Source organism: Halichoeres trimaculatus, unplaced genomic scaffold, assembly GCF_033239565.1.
Source record: "Halichoeres trimaculatus isolate MK-OKI-2021-1 unplaced genomic scaffold, fHalTri1.1 fHalTri1_scaffold_12, whole genome shotgun sequence".
NCBI classification, from domain to species: Eukaryota; Metazoa; Chordata; class Actinopteri; order Labriformes; family Labridae; genus Halichoeres; species Halichoeres trimaculatus.
The window spans coordinates 21,852,746-21,876,435 of NW_027437190.1; the positions used below are offsets into that span (position 1 = coordinate 21,852,746).

The 23,690-nt window shown below is 40.6% G+C and overlaps 1 protein-coding gene across 1 annotated transcript; it reads right to left on the reverse strand.

Annotated features, from left to right (window-relative positions):
• Positions 1-5,225: 5,225 nt before the first annotated feature.
• On the reverse strand, positions 5,226-23,134 carry znf574 (zinc finger protein 574). The gene is made up of 10 exons (XM_074684310.1): positions 23,044-23,134; positions 20,731-20,888; positions 15,695-16,883; positions 15,393-15,607; positions 14,606-14,785; positions 14,361-14,455; positions 11,665-11,759; positions 9,461-9,609; positions 8,821-9,108; positions 5,226-6,241 (listed from the first exon to the last, which is right to left on the reverse strand). Exons 1-10 carry the CDS (start codon positions 23,054-23,056, stop codon positions 5,642-5,644), a joined length of 2,982 nt encoding a protein of 993 aa, XP_074540411.1. The 5' UTR covers positions 23,057-23,134; the 3' UTR covers positions 5,226-5,641.
• Positions 23,135-23,690: the final 556 nt, after the last annotated feature.

A 23,690-nucleotide genomic window follows, 5' to 3' on the forward strand; every position in this document is an offset into this window, starting at 1 on the left:
CTAGTAGTGTGAATGAAAACACAGCTTGATAATAAAACATGTCTGCCCTTCTCTATAAAAACTGTGTAATTTGACTTACATGACATATTGTAAAGTCCAGCACATATAGTGTGTTGACCTTCATCTGATTTATGATATTTTCCAGCTCCTGTAGCATATCTGCTGTGTATTATTTTCACTGTTAAACTGTTTGACCTTTAATGGATACATGGTGCGTCTGACCGTGGTATTCACATTGCATCCCTGAGAGATATATCATAGCATCATTTCAGCTCTTTGTGAAGGAGTGGCTGGTTGTGAAGCTGTTGCTTTCAGGTGACACTTGGCTGAGATGATATGAATACATACTAATGGTATGTAAATGTGGCAATTAAGACTGCCTCTACAGCACATGGAGATTTGAAGGCTACTTAAGGCAATAATCATACAAGCCAAACAGTTTCATGGGCACATTTTCAGCCTCTGTTCTGTCAATAAAAACAGAGCTGAGGCCCAAATAATAATGGCTCAACAGGAACATTACAGGAGTTATAGGAGTGTACTGTGGGTTATATTTTCTTTCTGATGATTAACTACAATTTCCCATTAGGATACTGTAGTTTTGAATCACCTACAGTAAATCCTCCAAACGGCTTCTCATACCACTACCGTTTGCCTTCTACTTGTACATTAACCTGCAGGTAGGAAGGACCTCAACAGGCAAAAGAGCAGGTGAAACGTATTTCTATTTTCATAGCTTTAACTGTTACAATATTTTTTTCAAACGTAAAAAAATACCAGGGGACAAGTTTGAAGAATGTGAAGCTGCTCACCTGGCTTGAAAATCTAGGGCACCAGGCATAAAAACACAATTTTAGTCTGGGAAGTCCCAGATGTAGATAGTGATATGATGTGCTATGAGTTTCTTTTTTTTCCACACAGTGGTATTACTACTTTAACCTAAGCAGTAAATTTGATGTTGAACATGTAATACACATAGAGGTTAGAAAAGTTTTCTTAGCACAGAGCACATTTCTTACTCACAGATGTTACACTATCGTTAAGGAGATAAAGCAAACACAGATAAAGACAGGTGCTGGACTGGGAGATTAAGTGTATTGATGAAGTGACCTATTGGGAGCTATTAAAACAGAGGAATGCAAAGCAGAATCTTCTTGGTTGCTCAACTTGCTCAGGAAGGTTTGAATATATCTACTTAAATATTTCTTAAGGGTGAGCAGTGGCAAGAACCTCACAATACCATAATATCACAATATTGTGCTATATTGTGATATTCTACACAGTCAACTATTTGATTGAAAACAATTTTTCTATTTTGCTGTGGTTGAAGTAATGAAAGTCAGATGCATAGACATAAAGTGCATCAAGTTTGTCACATAAACAACGGTGACATTAAACTAATGTTGCAAATAAAATGATTCACAATTGGTGAATCATTCAGTTGGTGAAACTGAAAAAACGTCACTTAGTGTAACAAATGTTTTGCAACATACATCAACTAGTGATGCAACCTGGACACATCATCAGTGATGTCACCTGGGGTCATCGAGTGTTTCCAGTCATTTCAACATCATACACTCTCGCCCAGGCGACCCAGCCAGGGATGATCAACCCCCCGACTTGTGTCCAGGTAGCGTTACCTTACCCACGGATCTCCTCTCCTGATCTACAGAAACGTGAGGCAACCTCTGCTGCCTCTGTGGCCTCCTTTATGGCCCTTCACTTACCAGCCCCCCTGATGCCCAACCTGCTGTAGACCCTGCAGAGGGATTGGCCTGCGAACCCTCTGCATCCCACCTCAGTGGGCTCACATCTTGCTCGCCACCCGTTGAGCTGGCACTCCTCCACCAGAGCCTGGTACTTAGCCCTCTTTCTCTCATTGGCCTCCTCGATGCGGTCCTTGCAAGGGACCGTGAGTTCCAGGAGCAAGAAATCTAATATTGCACAGAACATGACTATGATTATTAGTTTATCAGTCTACTAAACTGTAAAAGTAGCACTTAAAATGATTTAAGACTAACTGACCCGGGAATAGAGAGAAACATTGATGTTTACAGCATCAAAACCCATATCTCTAAGTTTAGAAATAAAATATTTTCACAAATGTAATTTATGATAATATAAGTGATAAGTGATTAATAAGTGATTCAGAGACATTAAGACTCATGTTCAATGTTTTTTTTTTTTTTGGTCATTTCTGTTTGAGACAGGGCAGCTGTAAAATTTGTACTTCATCAGAGGCATCCACTCTATTCATCCTACAGATACACTCTGACTTTATATAAAATACATTCTTTAAATTGCTGGCACTAATGGGAAAATGAAAAAATGAAAAAGCTGAGGATAATGGATGGACATGTTGTTCAAAAGGCCTAAAGGTATATGAAAACTACCAGAATTGTTAAAATGTGTGGATCAATGGTTGAAATGTTACATCGTAATAGAAACAAGGTGTAGGCACCTTTTTAAACAGTGAAGCACCTGCAAGTTAGAATATTGTGAAAAACTAATGGATGAAAAGACATCAGCACTGTTTTAAAATACCAAAGTGAGTTATTCATATATCTCTTAAAATGCTCTTCAATGGTTAAATATTTTTGATATCTAAAACAGAATCTAAACAAAGTATAAAATTCAAATAGTCAAGCATTAGTAGCAAACAATAAGATAAAATAGGATATCAGACAGCCTAAACTGACAGATACTGCTCAGAAATTCCAAGAAAAATTAAAGGGTTTTCATTATTATTGGATAACTCTTTGTTAAAACTATGAAAAAAGTTAGTGCAGCTTAAAAGTAAATGTTACAATATGTATCTGTAACAGTTTAGGATTACAAGGTAAAAAAAAAATAGTAAATGTAGCTAAACAATTGCTTCTCATTAGATTACAAGGCTATTAAACTAGCTAAAAGTATGCTAATGCATGAACCATTTCTAAGTCCAGTAAATAATTATTTACACTAGCATTACACTAGTGCAAGCATATTTACAGTGACATATCCCTTGGAAAGATAACTGTGAATAACAAGCTAAAAACATTAAAGGCCTACTTATCCTGAAATTTGAGCCAAAAGCGGTGTTCCTGGTGTCCTCCACCTGTGCGCGAGGGACAGCAATCTCAGCGAGTTTCCTGCTGCGCGAGCTGAATATGTGCGTTCTCTCCTGTGGGTCACTTCAGGTATTTTTAGTGTTTATGATAAAAAAGAGGTGAGAATCAAAGGGATGCCCAGGGTGAGAGCAGCTTTACTGAATTCTCCTGCTCCTATTTGTTCCCAGCTGTAACAAGGGCATTCCTGAATCTGGTAAGGAATATTAATTTGCCACTTAATTTGGTTGAATTGAAAGATATAACAAATCGTCTTCTTACTGCGCTGCTAAATCTTACACCATAAATAATTCAATCACATAATTGTAAAAAATAAGATCACACATGCAAGCTTACACTGTAGTTTATATTCCTCTCAACTATGTGCATGTATAATAATAAATTATTCATACAATACTAGTTGGTGAGTGTTCTTGTCATTGAGGGGAATATTAAGTATTCAGTTGGATAATTTTTCAAAAGGCTAAATATATTTCATCATTCCAAAGCGTTCTGTTTCTTTGTAAAAGGTTCCCTTGAAAGCTTTTTATTTAATTTTTATGTCCCTATCTTACTAACAACGTTCAATAAAAAGAATAAAAATTGGCTACTTTCACCAAAATTGAGCCCAGTCACATTTTATACAGTTCAGTTTTATACAGATGGCAAATCAAAGGGACCTTTTTCTGCTGCTACAGTTGAAAGATATTAAACATACAGTAATTTATTTTTTTCTTGGCAATTCTCGTATTACGCACTGCAATATTGATGATGAATCTTTAGTTTTTTGGGTGGGGTGATTACATAGTCTTTCATTAATTAAAACACGACAGCATTCCTTTGACTTCTCTGTTCAACACTTATGTTTGTTGCTGCTTAACAACCATCTAATGAGTACAATGCAAATAGAATGTATCAGATCCGCTGGTTAAAATTTTGCTTCATTGCTTTTCGTGAAAACTCAGAATATTCTAAAAGGTGGATCTTGTTTTCAGCCACCATCCTTGTCTCCTCCACCACTGTAGGAGAAACTGTTATTTTTAAACATCCAAACTCTGTACAATCCAAGAACACAATAGAAAACGACTAGCTAAGGCACTCGCACTGGATGAGCAAAAGGTTGGACACAGTCAAACAATTTACCGTCGTCTGTTCAACAAATAGACCATTACATGGTAGTGTAACTGCTTCTGCAGAGCATACGAGTCTCACGTTTTCCCCTGCAGCATCAACAATCCCATTACACATCTGTGTGTTTTCAGCTTCCATGTTGGGCAGCAGGTATGATAAACGGCACTCTACCAGAATATCAGCTCCCTAGATTCTCTGGGAAGAGAAAAACATGTATTTATCGACTGGTTGCCTGTTGACTCTCAGAAAAAGCAATGAGGAGCAGCTACAGTCTTGGCACAGGCTTCTTCTGCTCCTCAGGAGCCCTCTATTTCCTGATACACTTCTCACTCTGCAGAAATGCTGCCATTTTCCCATTCCGGTTCCCCACACAATCATCAGCATTTCTTTCTCCATGACATGAAAACAAACTAAGACTGAGTGCCTGTGTGTGCCTGGTTCAAACTCCCATGTCAGCAATCACTGGGTGGGAGACAGCCATAAACTGCACTTTAGAAGCCTTAATGGGCTGCTGCAGTGCTGGCAAAACTTATATCATATCATGCCTCTTCCCATTTAGACACAAATAGGATCATTATTTTTGATAACTATACAGCAGCACTAGATAATTTCGGAGCACTACTTACCACTGCATAATGCTTTACCTCGACTAGATCATCATACATCCTGCTGTATCACAGTTATTACTGTATTTAATTACAGCACAAAACAATCAATAAATATTGTCTTGCGAATCATATGAACATTAGGGTTGATCTACGCACACCGCTCTCCATCATTCTGTCTTTCACTAACCCACATGTGCACAGAGAAACAGAGAAACAGCACTTTGGTAAGCAGACTGACTGGTGCTGAGTGGGTCTGTATTTCTCAGCAGAAGGCCTCATATTATTTGTCAAAAGGCACAAGTGGCAATTTACAGCAGAAGCTATAAAGTCTATCCCATCTGATGTGATGGGGGCAATGGCCTCACGTCATCCACCTTATAAAGTGATGGACACTCACAAGTGTGAAAGCTGAAGCGTTTTATTATAAAGACAGCAGAAGACATTTCACAGGCCACCACTGGTGCTCCCTAATAAACTGAGGTTGTAAATGCTGGTCTATATACACTTCAGGGGAAATTTTACAACCTGTTTTTTAATCAGTTTGAAATACCAATTTAAGAAACATTCAGCTGCCTCCATAGTCTGATCTGTGTTTCACCCTTTAATTTAATATTCTACACTGAATCAACACTGCTTTACAGTTTGTTTTCTTTCTACTAATCTGGGACTTGACTATGAAACTATATACCTGACATTGTAAATAATTTATATACTTTAGTTATCAAACTTTCACCCAAAAACACTTCATATAACCTCAGCTCATCATTCTATCCCTCTCTACTCTTTTGGTCTTTCCTAAATTGTTCACATTTTTATTTATACAGTCTCCTCCACTATGAACTCAATAGCATGCTGAGGTGACTGGCTTGTCTCAACCATTGTGATTTCACTGCCATCCATGGTGATGGCGGGAACAGTGATTCCCTGAGCTCCAAGAACAGAAGACGGCAGGATGACAACCTGTGAGGCGCCCTCGATGCCGCTTAGCTGATCAGAGGGGATCATGACCGTCTCAGTGCCTCCTTCAGCCCCCTGCAGAACATATATGGTCTGCACTGCTCCAGTCTCAATCTCTCCTGCGCCGGCGAGTGAAGACAGCACTTTCGCCCCCTCCAACACCTTCTGGACATGTGCAGCCTCAGCTGCTTGTGCTGCTTGTGCAGCTTCTTCCAGAGGCAGGTCTCCATGTAGCCGGATGTGTTTGTCCAGGTTCGAGCGAGAGCGGAAGGCTGCGGGACAGTGGGAGCAGGGGTAGGGCTTCTCCCCACTGTGGGTGCGGGCATGCTCGGTGAGCCGTGCAGCCACGCTGAAACTCTTGCCGCAGATCCAGCAGCAGAATGGGCGCAGGCCGCTGTGGATACGCTCATGGTCCTGCAGGTGGGGCAGCTGGCGAAAGCGCTTTCCACAGGTGGAACACTGGAGGAGGGATGAAGACAAAGGGAGGAAGAAATTGTTAAAGTAGAGCAAATGTAGAAAGAGTGAGAGGATAGGAGAACTGAAATTTTGGTTACTATGATGTCAATGTAAAAGCTGCTGGCATTTAACATTTTTAAGTCACCTGTATAGATTATACTAATTGATTTTCATCAGCCCAATCAATCAAGTGGAGCAATAACTTAAACAGCCATGCAGACATCTGATAAATTGGAAAGAGATTATAAGTGTTTCTTTACTATTTCTGTTTCTATACTAGGGATGCACTGATACTGATCCTAGTATCCAGTATCAGTGTATCGGTGCCCCACAAAGCTGGATTGTTATTCATGGAAAGTAGCCCTTTCTCCCTTTTTAAAAAAAAACTGGCACTCTTGGATACTTGGTTTATAATGTTGCCTCTGGTGCACTTTTTCTTTTTTGCTGAATTACCAGTCTACAGGGTAAAAAATTTACAATTAAACAGTAACTTCTGCACATTCTGAAGCATGATTTTTACCAAGCTTATGGTAAACATTTAAATATTTTATAGTTTAAATAACTATTAACTTCAGGCGCTCCATATACTAATTTTCTGCCTTTTACCTAAAACATGACCAGTCTTAACCCACAGTAGGGCATGCAGGTTATTATTAAACACTAGTCAGGGGCGTATTTAGTCATTTGGGGGTCCAAGGCAAACCCAGTCAATGGGGCCCTCCATGTCCTTGTAACTCATCTTCTCAGAGCTAGACTGGCCTTCCCTGGGTCCACTGTCTCTTTCCGAAGATATCAAGGCATGAGACAGATGCAACTAAATGCATTTCCTCAAGTTCTGTACTTAAGTTTGATTTTGAAAAAAGTGAATACATAATTTAGACCACTTTGTCCTGGATTTGAAATCTTTTATGGTCAATTGACAGCTTATTTGTCCCACAGTGGGAAGTTTACAGAGTAACAGTAACAAACAAGAAAGTATGAAGTGAAAAACATTACAATAGGTAAATATTGAAAAAAATAATTTAGTAAAGAAAAATGTGTAAATATCAAACACAACATAAAACTGGAAAAAAAATATACTGAAAGAGGTGATATTTACAGTTACAATACTTTTTGGTACTATTATTTTAAAGTTAATGTATTTTTATTTGACACCCTGTCCAGTGAGTTATGTATCCAAAAAAGAGATTTTGTTCAATAATGTTTATCACCAACTCAAAAAGTTTGATTTTGAGAAAATGATCTGGTTTCCTGGGCTAGATAAAGTCCTTAAAATCCTAAAAGTCTTATATGTTTATCTCAGATCTCAGAGCAACATTGTTTTTATTTCTGACTTGGTTGAAAATAAGTAAAAAAATGGGAAAAAAAATGTTTTTTACCACAAAATTTTCAGATGTGTCGTAACATGGAATAGCCCATTGAATAAGAAAGGAGGGGGGAGTACCCAAAACAATCATTAAAGATTAAGCTTTTTGATGTATTTTGACGCATGTGAGGTATGATTTAGAAAAAAGAAATGCTTTCAATTGAAGAGAACTTCATAAATCAGTTTTTAAGACATACTTTGGGGGCCCCTGGGAATCTTGGGGCCCCAGGCAACTGCCTGTGTTTGCCTAATTGTAGCTACGCCCCGACACTAGTATCAGATCAGTATCAGTCGATACCCAAAGGTATCAGTATCAGAATCCGAAGCAGATCCCTATTTTATACTCATTCAACTGCTTTAATAGAAGCACTAAGAATTGCACAGAGGACACTATAACCCCTGATTATGTTTTAAGACTGCAGTGATTCCTCAATAAAATAATCACATGGACAGCTCCACACTCATCTCTTTCTTTTCCCTTCGCTTTCTCTCTCTGCTCACCACCTGAGTGCAAAAAGCCAAGTCTACTAGATCCTTGATTAAATGTGTAGCACTACATGAGAATGACTTTTGTGCTTTGCTTTGATTCCTACTGGGATTGAAAGTGTAATCCCTGCTGTCAGTTCTGCTGCTTTAGTATCTCTTGGAGATGTACTCCCATAAAATCACCTTTCCTGTTGAGTTTGCTTAGTGTACACTCAGCAAAGTGATGGTTAAGAAACATACAGAATATATACCTAATTCAGGCTCACTCTAATAACTGTCTGTGTGGTTGAGGGCCAATACTCCTCCGGCCGCCCAATGCCTGACAGAAATGACTCGAAGCAAAGCCACAAACATTCAATCAATTGTACAGTCAGACATGCTGTGATGAGCTCGGGTGGGTCTATAGTTGATGTCCTGCCTCATCACCAGAGCAGCAGAAAGAAGGAGAGAGAGAGAGTCCCAGAATAGTAACAGGCACAGAGGGGCGCTGACAGGCCCTAACTCAGCCCTGTCATTAATCACAGGTACACAGAGAGGGAGGGAGGGAGGGCGGGAACACCCGTAGGACACACACCACACAAATGGCTGTAGTCCAGATCTGGTGACTTGGCCGAGGCTGTGAAAGGCTGTGACCGTTGGGGGTGAGGCAAGGCTGGACTTGTGATACCGAGTCTTGTGTGAAAAAGAATGTGATCCAGAAGAAACAAAGCAAACCTATAATCTTCCTTACCTCAAAAGGTCTCTCATCAGTGTGTGTCCTCATGTGAACATTGAAGGTGGAATTGTAGGCAAAATCCTTGTGGCAAATTTGACAGCGGAAGCGGGGTCGATTTTTGGACCTGCCGAGTTTCCCCTGGAAGTGGGCCAGCACGTGCTGCTCCAGGGCACTGTTGGAGGTAAATCGGCGGCGGCAAGGACTCACAGGACATTTGAGAGGCGTCTGGCCCGTGTGGGATAACCGATGAAGGTCGAGGCCCTCCTGGGTCATGCAGCGGTGGCCACAGAGGTCACACTCAATCTGAGGAAGGGGAAAACAGTAGATGGGGAAAAAAAGGGGTGGGGAAGGATACCAATGAATGATGGGGAGGAATTGTACGTAAAAAGTTACGATAATGTCATAGTTTGATGACCACTTGTGATCGTGATGAAACAGCTTTCTGAGCTATCATAGGAGGGTTTTTTTCTTTCAGGACAAAGAGCTTTGAAGTCTAATGAAATACCTAGAGCAGAAATGTTTAAAAAGGGGAAGAGCATAATTCAAAAATCTAATTATCCATACAGAACATCTGCAACAAATTGAGCTAAATTACAGATAATATCTTGATATTATTTTTTTAGTTTTAGTGCGCTTAATTCACAGAGGTCCCAACCTGTCCAGTGCATCGTCCCCGGCCCTGTCCCCGTCCACGACCAGTGTTCTTCTCCTCTTCTGTGGTTGGACAACGCTGCATGTGAATCTCCAGCACAGACTGGTTCACAAACTGGGATGAGCAGTGAGGACACGTCGCCGGCTGCTTGTCTGCAACAGGGATATGTAAGGTTCCAGTCAGGTTCACACTGAGATGAGCCACTCTAACATGTACACACTTTGGTGCTGATGATGTATTTCAAAGGATAAAGGTGTGGAGCATTTCCATGGTGGATATGGAACTTTTCACAGTGGAAAGAACAGATGCAAATAATAAAACTAATGATGGCTGAATTGCAGTTAGCTGCTTCAGCTTCAGGGTCTCACTGTCCTTCTGTCATGGATTACTGAAACTCTTAAAAAGAAGAGAGCTGTCATAAATGTTGCTAGTAACACTCTGGCTTCTCCTTCTGTGATGAGTCAAAATGTTTGCTGAGGACAAAAAGCCTGTTCGGGAACAAAGGCTGTTTGTTGGACAAAGAAAGGAGGTTTTGATCACATTGTCTAAATAAAATCATCAGAACATATTCCCAGAATGCTCGAGTGTTAATATTTGTACAGCTGCAACTTTCAGTGATTTGAGTAATCCATTGAGTCACATCAACATTTAAAAAAATAATAATACATTAGAGAAGAGATGTTTTACATTTTATGTAGTTGTTTAAATATACATATATATATAATACTAAATGTTTACAGTCAGTGAACATAATTATTAGCTATTGCTGCTTTTTGTTGTTTATAACAGGCTGGCCAACAGGCTGTGGTTAAATGAGCAACAAAAAGCAGTTTTTCACTGCTAGATTAGTCTTTTAATGCATTACAGAATAAGTAAACTTGAAAAAACACATCTTCAAATACACATTACAATTACTCATCCCTGTTTTCAAAAGAATGCTACCTGTGTCTAATCAGGCTGATTTTTATCTGCGATGGTTGATGATAACTCCCGTGACACCATCAAACTGCATCTTTGTTCATGGTCTTCATTCAGCTGCCTTTAGCAGCTGATATTCAATTAGTGCTCTGACTAATAATATGACATAAAAGAGTCAAATCAAAAGAAGACAAATCACAATTTCCAGGAGCCCAATGTGACACATGTGAACTTCTTTTCTTTACACCTACAATAAAAAACAAATATTAAGGCTTAAAATAACAGATTCAATTTCAAACTGAAGACCAAGCAGCTTTTAGGAGCTTATTTTTAAGATACACTGATTGTTTAAATTTGCTGTACATCAATTTTGTCTATTCACATGGATGATCAATTCATCGTCTACTCACTTGAGCTCTAATCAGATGGTGCCCTGGTTATAATCTGGCAAAGCTGACACTGCCCTGTCTGGGTTGCTCTTGGAAACCTGGCTGGTAAATCGCTGACACTGATGGTTCATCAGCATAACTACAGGTCGTCACGCCAACATCTTGCAATCTGCTAACCATCTGTACAGTTTATCCTAGTGGGGGTGATCCACACCGCTCCCTGTTGGGACCCTCTAATTAAACCTCTAATAAGGACAATCTCAGCCGATGGCCCTGGACTGATCAATGGATCAATCCCTCCAATCATCTCTCTCAGAAGAGTGCTATACCTCTGACCTCTGCTCCAGGATGACTCTTCAAGCTTAACTAATGAGGTTGACGATCCAACGCGCCCCCAATTCATTTACCTCCACCTTCCTCCTCTGTTACACATGGGATGCAAATCAATGGAAAGTCATTGAACTAATGCATCAGGGGAACAATGCACACATAACACGGCTGTATGTTTGTGAATAAACAAGATAGGCCGCCCTAGCGAGCTGATGGGGACGTTTACGGCTGTGTTTGCATTAATCAATAGTAATTCACTGCATGCTGGACAGATAAGGACATCATATCTAATTGGCTTCCGTTACAAGCAGGCATCGAGGCTTGCATCTGATTTCTTGATATGTTCCCCTCATTTGGACCCATTGTCAGCCTTCCTGACAGTTATCACAGTCTGTCTAATTGATTGGAGGGAGGAGACAGAAAAAAGGAGCATATAAAAGGAAACATAAGAAAGATGTTCAGAGCACAGCCTTGACTAGTATATCTGTATTAGTTAGCATAAAGTTGCTTCTGTGATTCATACAGACACAAGGCTAAATGAAAACAAGGGGCTAAGCCTTGAGCCCTCACCTTGATGAGTTAGTGAGTGCAGGTCCAGGTCTTTCCTGCGTTTGAATGCTTCTCCACATTCAGGGCAATGGAATGGATGGCTGGTGTGCAGCAGTCTATTCGAAAAACAAAAACACATTTTGGCTAAGTGTTTTTACTTTTTAGACAACTGACAACATTTTTTCCAGATAAAATTTTTACCTCACAAGTAGAGGTAAGAGACATACTAACAGTTCTATTAAACAATCATGTATAAGCTGCAAAAAGAGGGACTTTTAAATGTGTAATAAAAGGTATAATGGAAAGTCATGATGTAGTTTTAAGCTTCCACCCATGTGTGACTCATAGACGGATTAGCAGAGAGTATGTGCTTAGCAGTGCTTTAGGTTAAATAAGGGGTATTAGCTGAGTGTGTAGCATCCGGAGATAAAAGAACAGCAGTAAACTAGGAGGAGTCAGAGTTAGGACATGAAAGACTATATTTATCTATTGCATAACATTACTCTGGAAACAGCCTTAGGGGAAGAAAGAAGTGCTGGGATGCATTCACCTTTTGCTGCATCAGACCTGTTTTCACTGTATAGAAAATGTACATTACTTGTTCTTTTGTCAGCTTTTCTCTCATAGAGAAACACATCTGACATAAACATTTACTAAAAGAGGCATAACTTAAAGTTTTTAGTTTCATATTCTGTGTATCACAGTGCTCCAGTCAATTTGAGACGACTTTGCAGGGTTAGAGGTGATGTGCAAGGACCTGTAAAGGCCTTCAGAAGAGACGAGGGTGTTCCTGCCTGCTGTTAAATAGACAAGAGAAATCAATAATTCGTGGACAGCTGACCCTGAGGCAGTCGGAGGTATTAAGATTTCAGTCAGGGTCACTTCCTCTCGAGGACAGATGTTCTTTGGTAAGCAAGGATAGTAGTGTGTAAAAAGACGTATTAATACACCTGGTTTATGCAATGAAGACGTTTGAATAATGGAGTTATTAGTCCCTTTTTCCCTTCTTCTGCAGGACTTCTCAAATGGGAAACTGGTTTTTAATCAGTTCATAAAAAGTTCATTCTGAAGTTATGTAGAAGCAAACCTCAGCTGCTGCATTGAAAAAACTCTGGGGGGAAAATGTTTGGATTAAGTTTGTGGATCTTTCGGTAAAATAATATTCTAATATATAATATTCCACAATCATTCTGCTCACATCCACAGCTAGAGCAGCCAAATATTTAGCATCAGTATGAGGTGTAAAAGGTGTGTGATAAGTTTGTCCATTTGTGAGGTTCACCCTCGAGTGGGTGGCCTGGCTCCAACATGTCATTCCCCACTCTCACCGTGTTTCCTCCTCTATCCACTGTCCTGTCCTCTCTGGTTAAAGGCATTAAAAAGCCCCCAAAAAAACTTAAAAAAACCCCAAAACATTTGTTCATTTATTTAATTTGGTCTGCCTACCTTTAAGTCTTCCAAAAGTCAGATTAGATACGTTTTTTCAACTATGGCATGAATGGCCCTCAATTGTTTACTACACCTCTCTCTTTAACACCCTCTAGTGGACTCGTCAAGGACAAACACGTGGGACAGTCATTCACTAAATTTTGTTGTCCACTGGTTTCCAGTGAGGATCCATAAAATCCAGTTGTACTGATGCCAGTGATACTGATAGTAATTCATTTAGCTTTTTAACTGATGACCTTGGTATTACACTGTGCAGAGCCTGATCATTTTCTCTTATTCTGCCACCTGACAACACGCACTGTAGCTCTGTCTCTCTACAAGGGCATGAGATAGCTCCTCCCATCTTACTGTGAGTGAAATAGCCTCTGACATACACCTTTTCAACGTCCATAGACAAAATTATTGTATGGAAATCAATTGGTTGTCTCTGAATTTTCCCCAATGCCTCATCCAGCTAAAAGAGCAAGTATTGGACCAATGTCTGATGTCAGTACTAGATCGTTGCATCTCTCGTTTCTAGAACAGCTCACTGGTTTCACAGTCAATATCAAGATAACCACAAGTCAAGTCCAAAAGCATCTGAACAGCGAAACGTTTTGGGGGCAATGGATTATTTGTCTTCTTTTCTGCTTTGGAGTCGGCAGAACATTGATTTACAATACACTTACAGTAAAGCACCAACTTAATGATTCAACTGTTCAGTCCTTACACTCAAATGTAGATCTCTATCCTTAGGGTAAAATAAAACATTATTAAAATACTGCAAAGTCCAAAGTTTGTGCATGAAATGTGTATTCTTTGACATCCAGTATTTCATAGCCAGTGAAATACATATCCACTCAGAGTAACTGCTCCCACTGGCTTGATCAGGTAAGACAGGACCCGACTCTTTCCCTGTCCTGAGCTTATCGTTATCATCTTAATTTCCTTGGCCTCTGTACGTCAATCATATGCGTCTAAGGCTCAAGGGCAAGCAGACATCTCAGTCAGCACATTTACTACACAGCTTTCAAGTGTTGCTCAGAACACGGACACAGACACAGCTCAGCTACTACAGCTTGAGGCGAGAGGAGGGAGGTTTATCTAAATGCTGTCCAGTGCTCAGCTTGGAGCCATACTTTGGTCATATCTACTCCGTAAACAATGTTGGAAATGGCAGATTGTTGTTCATTTTTACAAAGAAGTCAAAACCTTTGGAGCTGTGGAGAGTATGGAGAGCTCTCACTTAGAGCTCTGAAGTGAGAAAAGTGTTATTGTTGTGTTCTTACTTGTGATGGTTGAGCTGTTCCTCCGTGTTGAATTTTGACGGGCAGTTAGGACAAGAGTAGAGCTGAGCAGTTCCCTCGCTGTCCAAAGTACACACCTGTGTTGAGGACAACAGCTGAGGTCAGGGTACAAATAACAATCAAGGATTTAATTTCAAAACCATAAACTTCCCATCAAAAACACTCAAGTTAATGGGTTTTCAATTTGAGAAGTGTCTGAATGAAAAGAGAACAGTAAAAGAGTGTACCGGTTTGCGGCCACGTTTCCGCCGTGGCAGTGTTGATGCATGAATGCGTTGGTGTCTCTTCAGGGTGGCTGCCTGGGAGAAGTTTTTCCCACAAACATCGCAGCTGAAGGGTTTGTTGCCAGTGTGGCTCATGCTGTGGCGCAGCAGGCTTTGGGAGTTGGCAAAAGATTTGGTGCAAACCTACATGAAAACAACAACCAGGCTTAGTATAGAGATGTGTTTGCTGGTCTTGGCCAGGAAACTCTTATGGAAACATTTTCAAACCCACAGAGGTTTTCTTGGTTCATTATGTTTTATTAAATAGATAAAAATAGCAAAAAAATCTTAAATTAAAATAAATGAACAGTACAGTGACCAGTGTAAAGTAGTTTTTTTAACACATTAAAATTAGTCGGGGAACAGAGCAGAGGAAACTTATTACACAAACAGACTGAATTATTGAATAATTGAAATAAAAATACTATTCTAAATATATAAGTCATTGAGAACACTAGAGATAAGGAGCTCCAAAGCCACTTATATGCATAATCCAGTGGGAAACACTGGATGTTAATTTATGCTCATTGTGTCATTATTAAATAATTTCCATTGTATGTATACACAAGAGAATCTGTCAAATATAATGAGGCTGGGGGTTCAAGTTGTGCCTCTCTCAAACTGCACCCACTTCAAAAGCATTACATCATCACATAAATGTCAGCTTCATGACAGAAATGACATTTACATCAAAGGAAATAATCCTTCAAACCCAAGAGAGGACACAAGTTGATTAAATTCTGACTGGCACCTTGCATGTAAAGAGCTTCTCTCCCGTGTGGCTGAAGACATGAGTGCGGAGGAAGACACGCCGGGTGAAGGTTTTGCCACAGTAGGGGCAAACGTGGGGAAGTGGTGTGCGGGCCCAGTCCTGCAGCAGCTTGGCAGGTGGAGGGTGGTTGGTGTTGTCAGACTCTGCAGCACTGCTAGCCTCTAACTCCTCTTTGAAGCTTACACTTTTGTTTCCTTCAATCACAAAACGTAGCTTGTTAGGGACAAAAGCAGTATGCAACAAATACCTTACTTTCAGCAAATAGTTTTTAACAAGTTTACCTTTAAGCATATTAGTACCGCTCACGATCCTGAAAGTTGGCCTGCTCCTCTTAGAGAGGGGTGAGCCGGACTCACTGGCAGAAGCATGTGGGGAAAGCAGCCTCTTTTGGGCACCTTGAGGTTTAGCAGTGGTTGTTTCATCCCCAGTTTCAGTCCCAGCCTCCACCTCTGTCCCTAATGTGAATCCATGCTGCCGGCGATGGTACAGATACTGTGTGGTGTTCATGAAGCTTTCTCCACACTGGGGGCAGCTGTGCAGTGGCTCCTTCAGGTCATGCTTCTGCTGGCGATGAACAACCAGCCCTCCCTCGTCACTGAAGCTCTCCCCACACTGTGTGCACATGAACAACTCAGGCTGTGTGAAATCTGAGGTGACGCCAGGGGTGATGGTAGGGGTGTCCTGCTGCTGTTGCTCAGTCCCGTTGGTCTGACTACAAACTTCCACTGCTAACCCTTCAGGAATCACTACAACCCTTTCCTCTCCTTTCTGCTTGTGTTGCTTGCGGTGATAAAGAAAAAGGGTTGTGTTCAGGAAGCTCTCACCACACACAGAGCAGCGGTGCAGAGCTTCCTCAAAGCCGTGTTGGGTTCTACGGTGGGCCACGAGCTCAGAAACCAGGCCAAAGCAAGAGCCGCAGTCCACACACAAGAGCACAGGTTCAGGCTTTGGCTTTTTGTTGGCCCCCCTCCTCTTAGGTGACGACTCCTCTGGATTGGAGGTTGAAGCAGTCGCCTCAGAAACAGGAAGATCAGAGCTCTGAGCTGAGGAAGGCGTAGCATCTTCAACTTGCTGACCCTCTTCCTCTGAAGCGGGTTGCTCCACTGATGCTGGCTTCACGTTCTGAGCTGTTTCACTCTGTGAAACAGAAGAATCATCTGGATTTGAAGTTGAATCAAGGTTGTGAGATGCTGCAGGCTCCGGCTCAGATTGGGAGTCAGTTTTTGGATTGCTCTCCACCGCCGACAGGTGACATGCCCCCTCTTTACGGTGCTGCTGCCAAAGGTCCAAGGTCTTGAAAAGTTCATCACAGTCCCCGCACTGGTAAAGGATTCTGGGCTGGTCTGTTGTCAGTTCTGCACTGACTGCAGCTTGCTTGAGTACATTCTTAACAGGTTGTGTGGGGAGCTGTGCCTCCTGAGCTTGAATTTGAGGGACTGCGACTGCCCTGGCTATATTTATGACCTGTTGCTGCAAAAGAGAAAGAGAGGAGAATTAGAATCAGTCCACACTGTTTCACACATTTTGAGTTACAGTTTATAAGAAGTGAAAGACTGTTCACAACACTTAACAAAGCCTTTTTAAATTTGCAAGTTTAACCTGAAGTGTATTTATGTATTTCATCCCCTCTGAGAGGAAAGGGATGAAAATTGTGAGTTGGAGCTGTGAGGTCAATTAAAGCAGCATGAGTTTAGGGCCAGAGTTCCTCTGAGAGCTCCAGACAGACAAAGATAAGGCCTCGGTCCAGCAGATAACTATCAGAGGTCCTTTAGGGTTGAGTGGGTCACTCCGTGGGGCTTTACGTTTGCTCCCTCTATCTGACTAGATGATAAAAACAGGAGATCAAGGTCTAGGTTAAAGACGTCTGAAACAGCCTCAATCATAACAGGTCAAACAGTCTCATATAGAGTTATGATCTGTGGGATTTTGTTTTAGCAGTCTGGAACAGATACTAAAGACATCCTCTGGTCTGTTTCAAAAGCATTCTGGTTGCAGGAACAAAAGATTTCCCTTATAAAATTCAGGTTGTTGAAAGTCTCATGCAAACTGCTCAAACTGGTTAACACCAAATGTGGGCAGAAGTCTAACTTTTTACTGTTTTAAAGAAAATTATATTTTGTATTAAATGTTACAATCCTAAGTGACTGTGTTGTTGATCATTGTCAGGCCGGGTTATGGCCTACAGATGTTGCACACAGTAAGACACATATAAATAAATGAATGAATGAATGAATGAATGAATGAATGAATGAATGAATGAATGAATGAATGAATGAATGAATGAATAAATAAATAAATAAAGTAGATTCTGGATACATCTAAATGATGATTTGAATTTAAGTGTCACACAAAAAAGGGTTTTCATCTACAAGCTGTTTTTAAAATACAGGTTATGACTAAAATATACTTTACAACTTAAATAAGTTGTCAATGACTGACAGAAGGGACCTCTAATCTATCACCTATCTTGATTGAAAACAGCAGCATCCATCCAACTATCCATGCTTTTTAGTCTCAAGTGTTACCCATAAGGCTTGCTTTACAACCTCTTGCTGTCTCTCTATCAAGTAAAAACATAAGCATGTTACAGCCTCTTATGCTGGGCTGGTGGCAGCATTGTTTTAAAGTGTTTCAGATGACTTCACTAACAATCACCTTTATTAGCAAAGAGCATCACGGGAGCCAACAGACTTCTGTTAGCCTCTAGATTTCTAAGAAATCCCCCAGCAGCAAGTTTCATGGAAGAGCACTAAAACTTAACAGCAGTAGATTCACTTCAAGTCGATCATATTACCAGCTGAACAACCCTTGACCACAAAGTTGACATACTATAACAATTATTCCACTATTAAACACTATTTTAACACTGAGTTAATTGATTTAAGCTCTCAGAGAGCAGCCCTAGCAAATCTGAATACCAAATGACTTCGTTATTTCTGGAGAGCTTCTGTGTTATTATGTTGATGAGGTGGATGAGTCACCCTTTGGTCCAGAAAGGGAAAGAGAACACGAGGTGAATATATTTCATAAGAGCGAGGGGGGCCTTTCCTACAAACTAAAAAAGTGGAAAGAGCAAACTCTGACTTGTTAAGGGGACAGTTTTGAGAAGAAAGATCAAGTTACCCTTAAGGACTATTTGCTCCAAAAATGTCTTTTTCTGTAGATGTGCTCCTCCAAATTTCATTTGAAAGGAAGATGGAGGAAGAAATAATTGCTTTCCGTATGCATCTGAGACCTAAAAAGCCACAGTATTCCTGCAAAGTCTAATCATATAAACAGAAATTATGATAATCTAACTAATGAAGCAAAGCTGTTTGCAATAAACAGGCTTATTGAGAGATGAAAGGCAGGAGGCCATAAGGTACACAGGTTTAACAATGTTTCCACAGCTACTTCATCTATATGGATGCCGATGAGCCATCCATCAAAGAGAAAGTACAGCAGTGACTGACGCATTTCTCATGCTCCTCTCCCCGCTGGCAACCCAGGATGCAATTTGTCTGTCATGAGTGTCACTGGGCTTTATGGACGTGTGGTGAAGACTGTAAGGATGGAAGTCTGGGCACAAGCTCAGACAGCCGTGCCCCGCTGCTAAACGAGGGCCAAAGACTGCTTTTAACCCTGAGGGCCTTCTGGAGCTGTCATGGGAGAGCCAAAAGAAAAAAGTGTCAGCCACAACAGAACTCAACTCAATATGTCAAAGAATAACAGAATAAGTCAGCCTATTACAGAACTTTCTAACTTTGTTATCCATTTAATGTCTTTGTGGACCTCAGGATCAATAGAGCAGAGCATTTTGATGAAGTTCATCCCAAAAGAATAGATTTTCCTAACAGGAAACATAATGAAAGAGTAACTCTGAATACAATTCCAAACTCAAAGGCCCGACGGAATGAAGATACACACTTTGAGAACGCATTTAGCACTACAGAGGAGCAGAGTGAATTTCCTTTTGGATTCTTTTGTTTATAAACTGATCGGCGACAGCAGAGAATTGGATCAACAAGGTGATCCAGCTAGCAGCTTTTTACCAATTATTCTAGATCTCCACAATTTTAGCCGACAATGTCTCATTAAATCCTCAAATGAATCACACAATCATCTTAAAAAATAAAGATGCACTGCTGGTATTCTTTTGTGTTGCTGTTGTACCAGATCACATAATCAACTTGCATGTATCAACTAGAGTTCAAACGATGACTGGGATTAGCCTGTTGTATGCCAGATCAGAGCTTACACAAAACACACATGGTGTCATTTTCTGAAAAATAAAGACCAACAGAAGAGTCCAACACTCCATAATGAATCCACTTTTAGAACTACCATATTTTTGCTCATTACACCTGTTTGCCTCACTAGTGACTCATTACTCTGATATAAACATAGCGCTAATGTGTTATTTTGCCACAGTTCCAGAGAGCAGTTCCAGGTAGCACTTAAGTACCTGGAAAAAACACCACTGAATAATTGGAGACTTTGCTGCACAGCCATTGCCAATTTATCAGCAGTGTGACGGATGAACTGATGCTATTGCCTGGTTCCTGACAATTGCTCAAGTTAAATTTACCAGTGAAATGTACGCACATGTTCTCACTCCAGCAGGGACTTGTCACCAAACATGACAGATAATGACCTCCACATCCACTGAACACAGGGTGAAAGGGTTAAAAAACTTCTTCAAGAAAGTGTAGTTTGATACTCTTTCTTCAAATGTGATTCCAAGCTGTCTATAGGGCTTTTACTTTAAGGTTTCAAGAAATGAATTTGATTGGATAATCAACAATTACTGTAACGTAAGTATCTATAGCTAAATCAAATCAACTGCTGATTCAGCAGCGCTACCTGGCTAAAACTTAAACTCAATGAAGGTGATATTCCTCTTGAAACTGTGCTTATGATCACCTCTGTGGTTATTTTGAAGGCTGCAGTTTGTAGAGCTGTCGGATTGTAACGCAATAAACTGACCGGTGTAACTATTATCTTGTCTAGTCAATTAAAACCAATGAGGGGAAGCTACATAAAAACAGGACATCAGTGCACACCTAAATCAGATATTAATAAACAGCATCGCCTTGAAGTGAGTCAGTAAATCATAAACAACTCAATGTTAAGTGCCCTGATCAAGGTCACTACTACTATGATGAGAAGCTGTGCACTGTCAGTTTATGACTAAAGTTATGCTTGTGACTTCAAAGTCATTTTCAAATTGTGATTCAGAAGCTTTTATGTGATCACACAGAGTTGGCATGACCCAGATTAACTTAAGAACCCACACATGACAAAAAAAAGGGAATTTGCGGAGTGTGTGAATATGTACTTGTGTCTGTAGGACTGGAACAGTGACGGGGTTGGCTCCAGATGCATCAGCCTGTTCATCCTCAGCAGTGCACGTCAACTGGTGCTCAAGCACTTCCTCCAGTGTGTTGAACTCCTGGTAGCAGGGGAAGCACATGTACACCGAAGAACTCTCCATGGCTGTCAGGGAATACCAAATGAAAAGCACTTCATTAGAAACGCAGCAATGCAAAACTGATTTAGATAAAGGTGAAACAGTGCACAAACCCAGCATGCTTGGAATATCAAAGCAAAAACCCAACGTGAGCTTTATACAGATGCCGAATCAACAGTGCAGCACATTTTAGTTCAGTCTGTGAACATTGCCCTCTCCTGATGAAAACTTGGGCCTGCATATATTATCGAGACAACAGCTTGGACACAAGTGCCAGGAAGCCAAATCTGAGGCTGCCAAGATGACTCACCAGGCACTGAGTCTGTGCTAATTGTTATTTTGACCAAGCAGGGTTCTGCTCAGGTACAGACAGTGCCAAGTCTTTCACTCTCTTTCTCTGTCATTTTGTGGGCTGAGCTGATGGTTTGCTTCAACATCAATTAGATGAGGGCTTTTCAGAACCAACAGCTCGCGAGGTATGGCTCATGCTGCTTCTGAACGCAAAACAAAATCAAAACAAATTCATCCTAATTCACTTGATACCAAATTAGACCTTATACTGCACCAGAAGAGCTTTACACGTCAAACAATATTTTTTTTTAAATGTAAAAAACTTTAATTGTTGTTGATGAGAACTCATTGGACAAGTCGCTATCACTCTGTGACGCACTCCTCCAGTCTGTCATTACAGAGAGTCACACTGGGTACATCTCTTGTCCTAACAAAGGTCTTAAGCTGTTTGGGCCTAATTCAATGAGTTAAAGTTATTCAAATATGAATAACTGTGGTGTCTTGGTCCTCTTATGTTACAAATGTTGCTTTATTCTGTTCCCCAAAGGCCCCTCCTGTTCTCTCTTTATACCCTGGTCAGTGCTTTAAATGATTGTCCATTGTCCTCTGTTCATTGGTTATAACTATACAGAGCAATCCCTGACAAACAAATTTGTTTAGAATAAAACATGATACCTCAAATGATCTAATTCGACACAGACTATTTCCTGGCTCACATTTTTGAAACGGGGAAGCAAGATATAAAAACTGGTGACCACAGCACTGCAAAACAAAAGCATTTTACACAGTGCAGCACTGTGGAACAATGCTTTGTTTTCAACTTATGTTCAACAATAATTGAGATTTAGGAAACAGAAAATAAGCTTTTCAGGGGATTTTCTCCGAAGGCAACACAAAAAGCAGTGCAGCTACAGTGTTGGGTTTGTTTTTTAAAGAGGTTTATTTTTTTTTTTGATCGACAATATGTAATGTTATTGTACAACACGTAAATGGCCAAAAGTCTCTTATGGGCTGTCTGAATGAGACTTTTTTAATCAGCAGTAACTGTGCTGGCATGTCCCAGCTGATAAGATACAGATCACTAAATGTTTGCATCACGTCAGTCTGACAGCAGCTTTGTGGAGTGGTCTACGTCTGTCATAACCTGTTAGATACATTCAGCAGTGCTTATTTTCTTTTAACGACCATCTCACTAAAATAAATCTTTATATTTGTGTAATCGCCCCAAATATCATACCATACTTTGCATTATAGAGGAGTGCTGGTGGAGGCTTTAGTACTGACTGTGGGGAAAGTGTCTTTCTGACATTGAAAGACAACCGGTGGATGAATGCCTATTTGTTCGATATGCAAGCTGTCGCCGGTTAACACCCAGCTTCATGTTGGCCCTTTGAATCCTGTAGCTGGGCTACTCTGAACGACAGCCCCACAGCTAACATATGGTGGAGCTAACAGTTAGCAGTTAGCTATGTACATGGGTGAGCTGTGACTAAGTTGCTAACGTGCAATGACGGCCGTTTTTAGCAACATGGCTAACATCCATCGGCGTGGTAGCTAGCTATTTCTCCAGCTAACCAAGAAGCCAATGTAAGAAACGCTGGATGGTTCATCGATAGCGAGCCTCGAAGCCAAACTAGCTCCTCACTAAACCTCCTTTTACCACTTGGACCAGTCGTGCTTAGTACCAAGGAGACGAAGAAGAAGAAGAAACGACCGAAGAAGGAGGGCGGGATATGCTTCTTCGGTGGTGTAATGGCGGCGACGGACTTTAAGTTATCATTAGCTGTCTCCCCCCGTTGAAATCCTCCATACACTCAGAAGAGCGTGCGTTATATCTCCAAAAAAGTACCATACACACGAAACAGCTGAAATTAATGAAGTTTGACTCACCGTCCTCAGACATCGCCCGTCGAGGAAATAGGACAACTTCAGTTTTTTCTGTATGTTAGAAGAAGTGACCTGATTGGCTGTAGGGATAATATTATACACCAATCGTGTTTGACTACACATAACAACGAGGAGATTTGTAATCCAAAAGCCCGCGAGGGCTGCACTGGATTTAGTACTATTGTTTAGTCATAGACATTACTGGATGGTACCGGGTGATTTTAACCAGGGATTATTGTTAAGGTTAATTTGAGTATTTTTCTTATTGTTCAAGTGCACAATGTCCTGGTATTTAAAGTGACTTTTCTCTTGCTAAACACATATGTTATCTCACAGATAATCTTGATATCATGTGTCAACAACTTTTTTCCGCCTTAAACCGTATTATAGATTTGGATGGACTTGATCTTATATAGCACCTTTCCAGTCTTTCTGACCACTTAAACCTCTTTACACTGCTATTCACATTCATACATCTGCATGGCATTTAAACACTAATGGCAGAGAATGTTATGGTAGGGGACCATTAATTTTGGCTAGAACATTTATACCAATGCACACAGCAATTTGGGTTCAGTCTTACTCAAAGGAACTATGGGGTATGAATGATCTTCCACTGAGCCACAGGTGCCATTTTATTAACCAATATT

Coding starts and splice junctions, on each gene's coding strand:
- znf574 (XM_074684310.1), bottom strand. Junction 14,456..14,605: donor GGAAACGTGGCCGCAAACCG/GTACACTCTTTT, acceptor TCCTCAACACAG/GTGTGTACTTTGGACAGCGA. Junction 9,610..11,664: donor GCACTCACTAACTCATCAAG/GTGAGGGCTCAA, acceptor TCCCTGTTGCAG/ACAAGCAGCCGGCGACGTGT.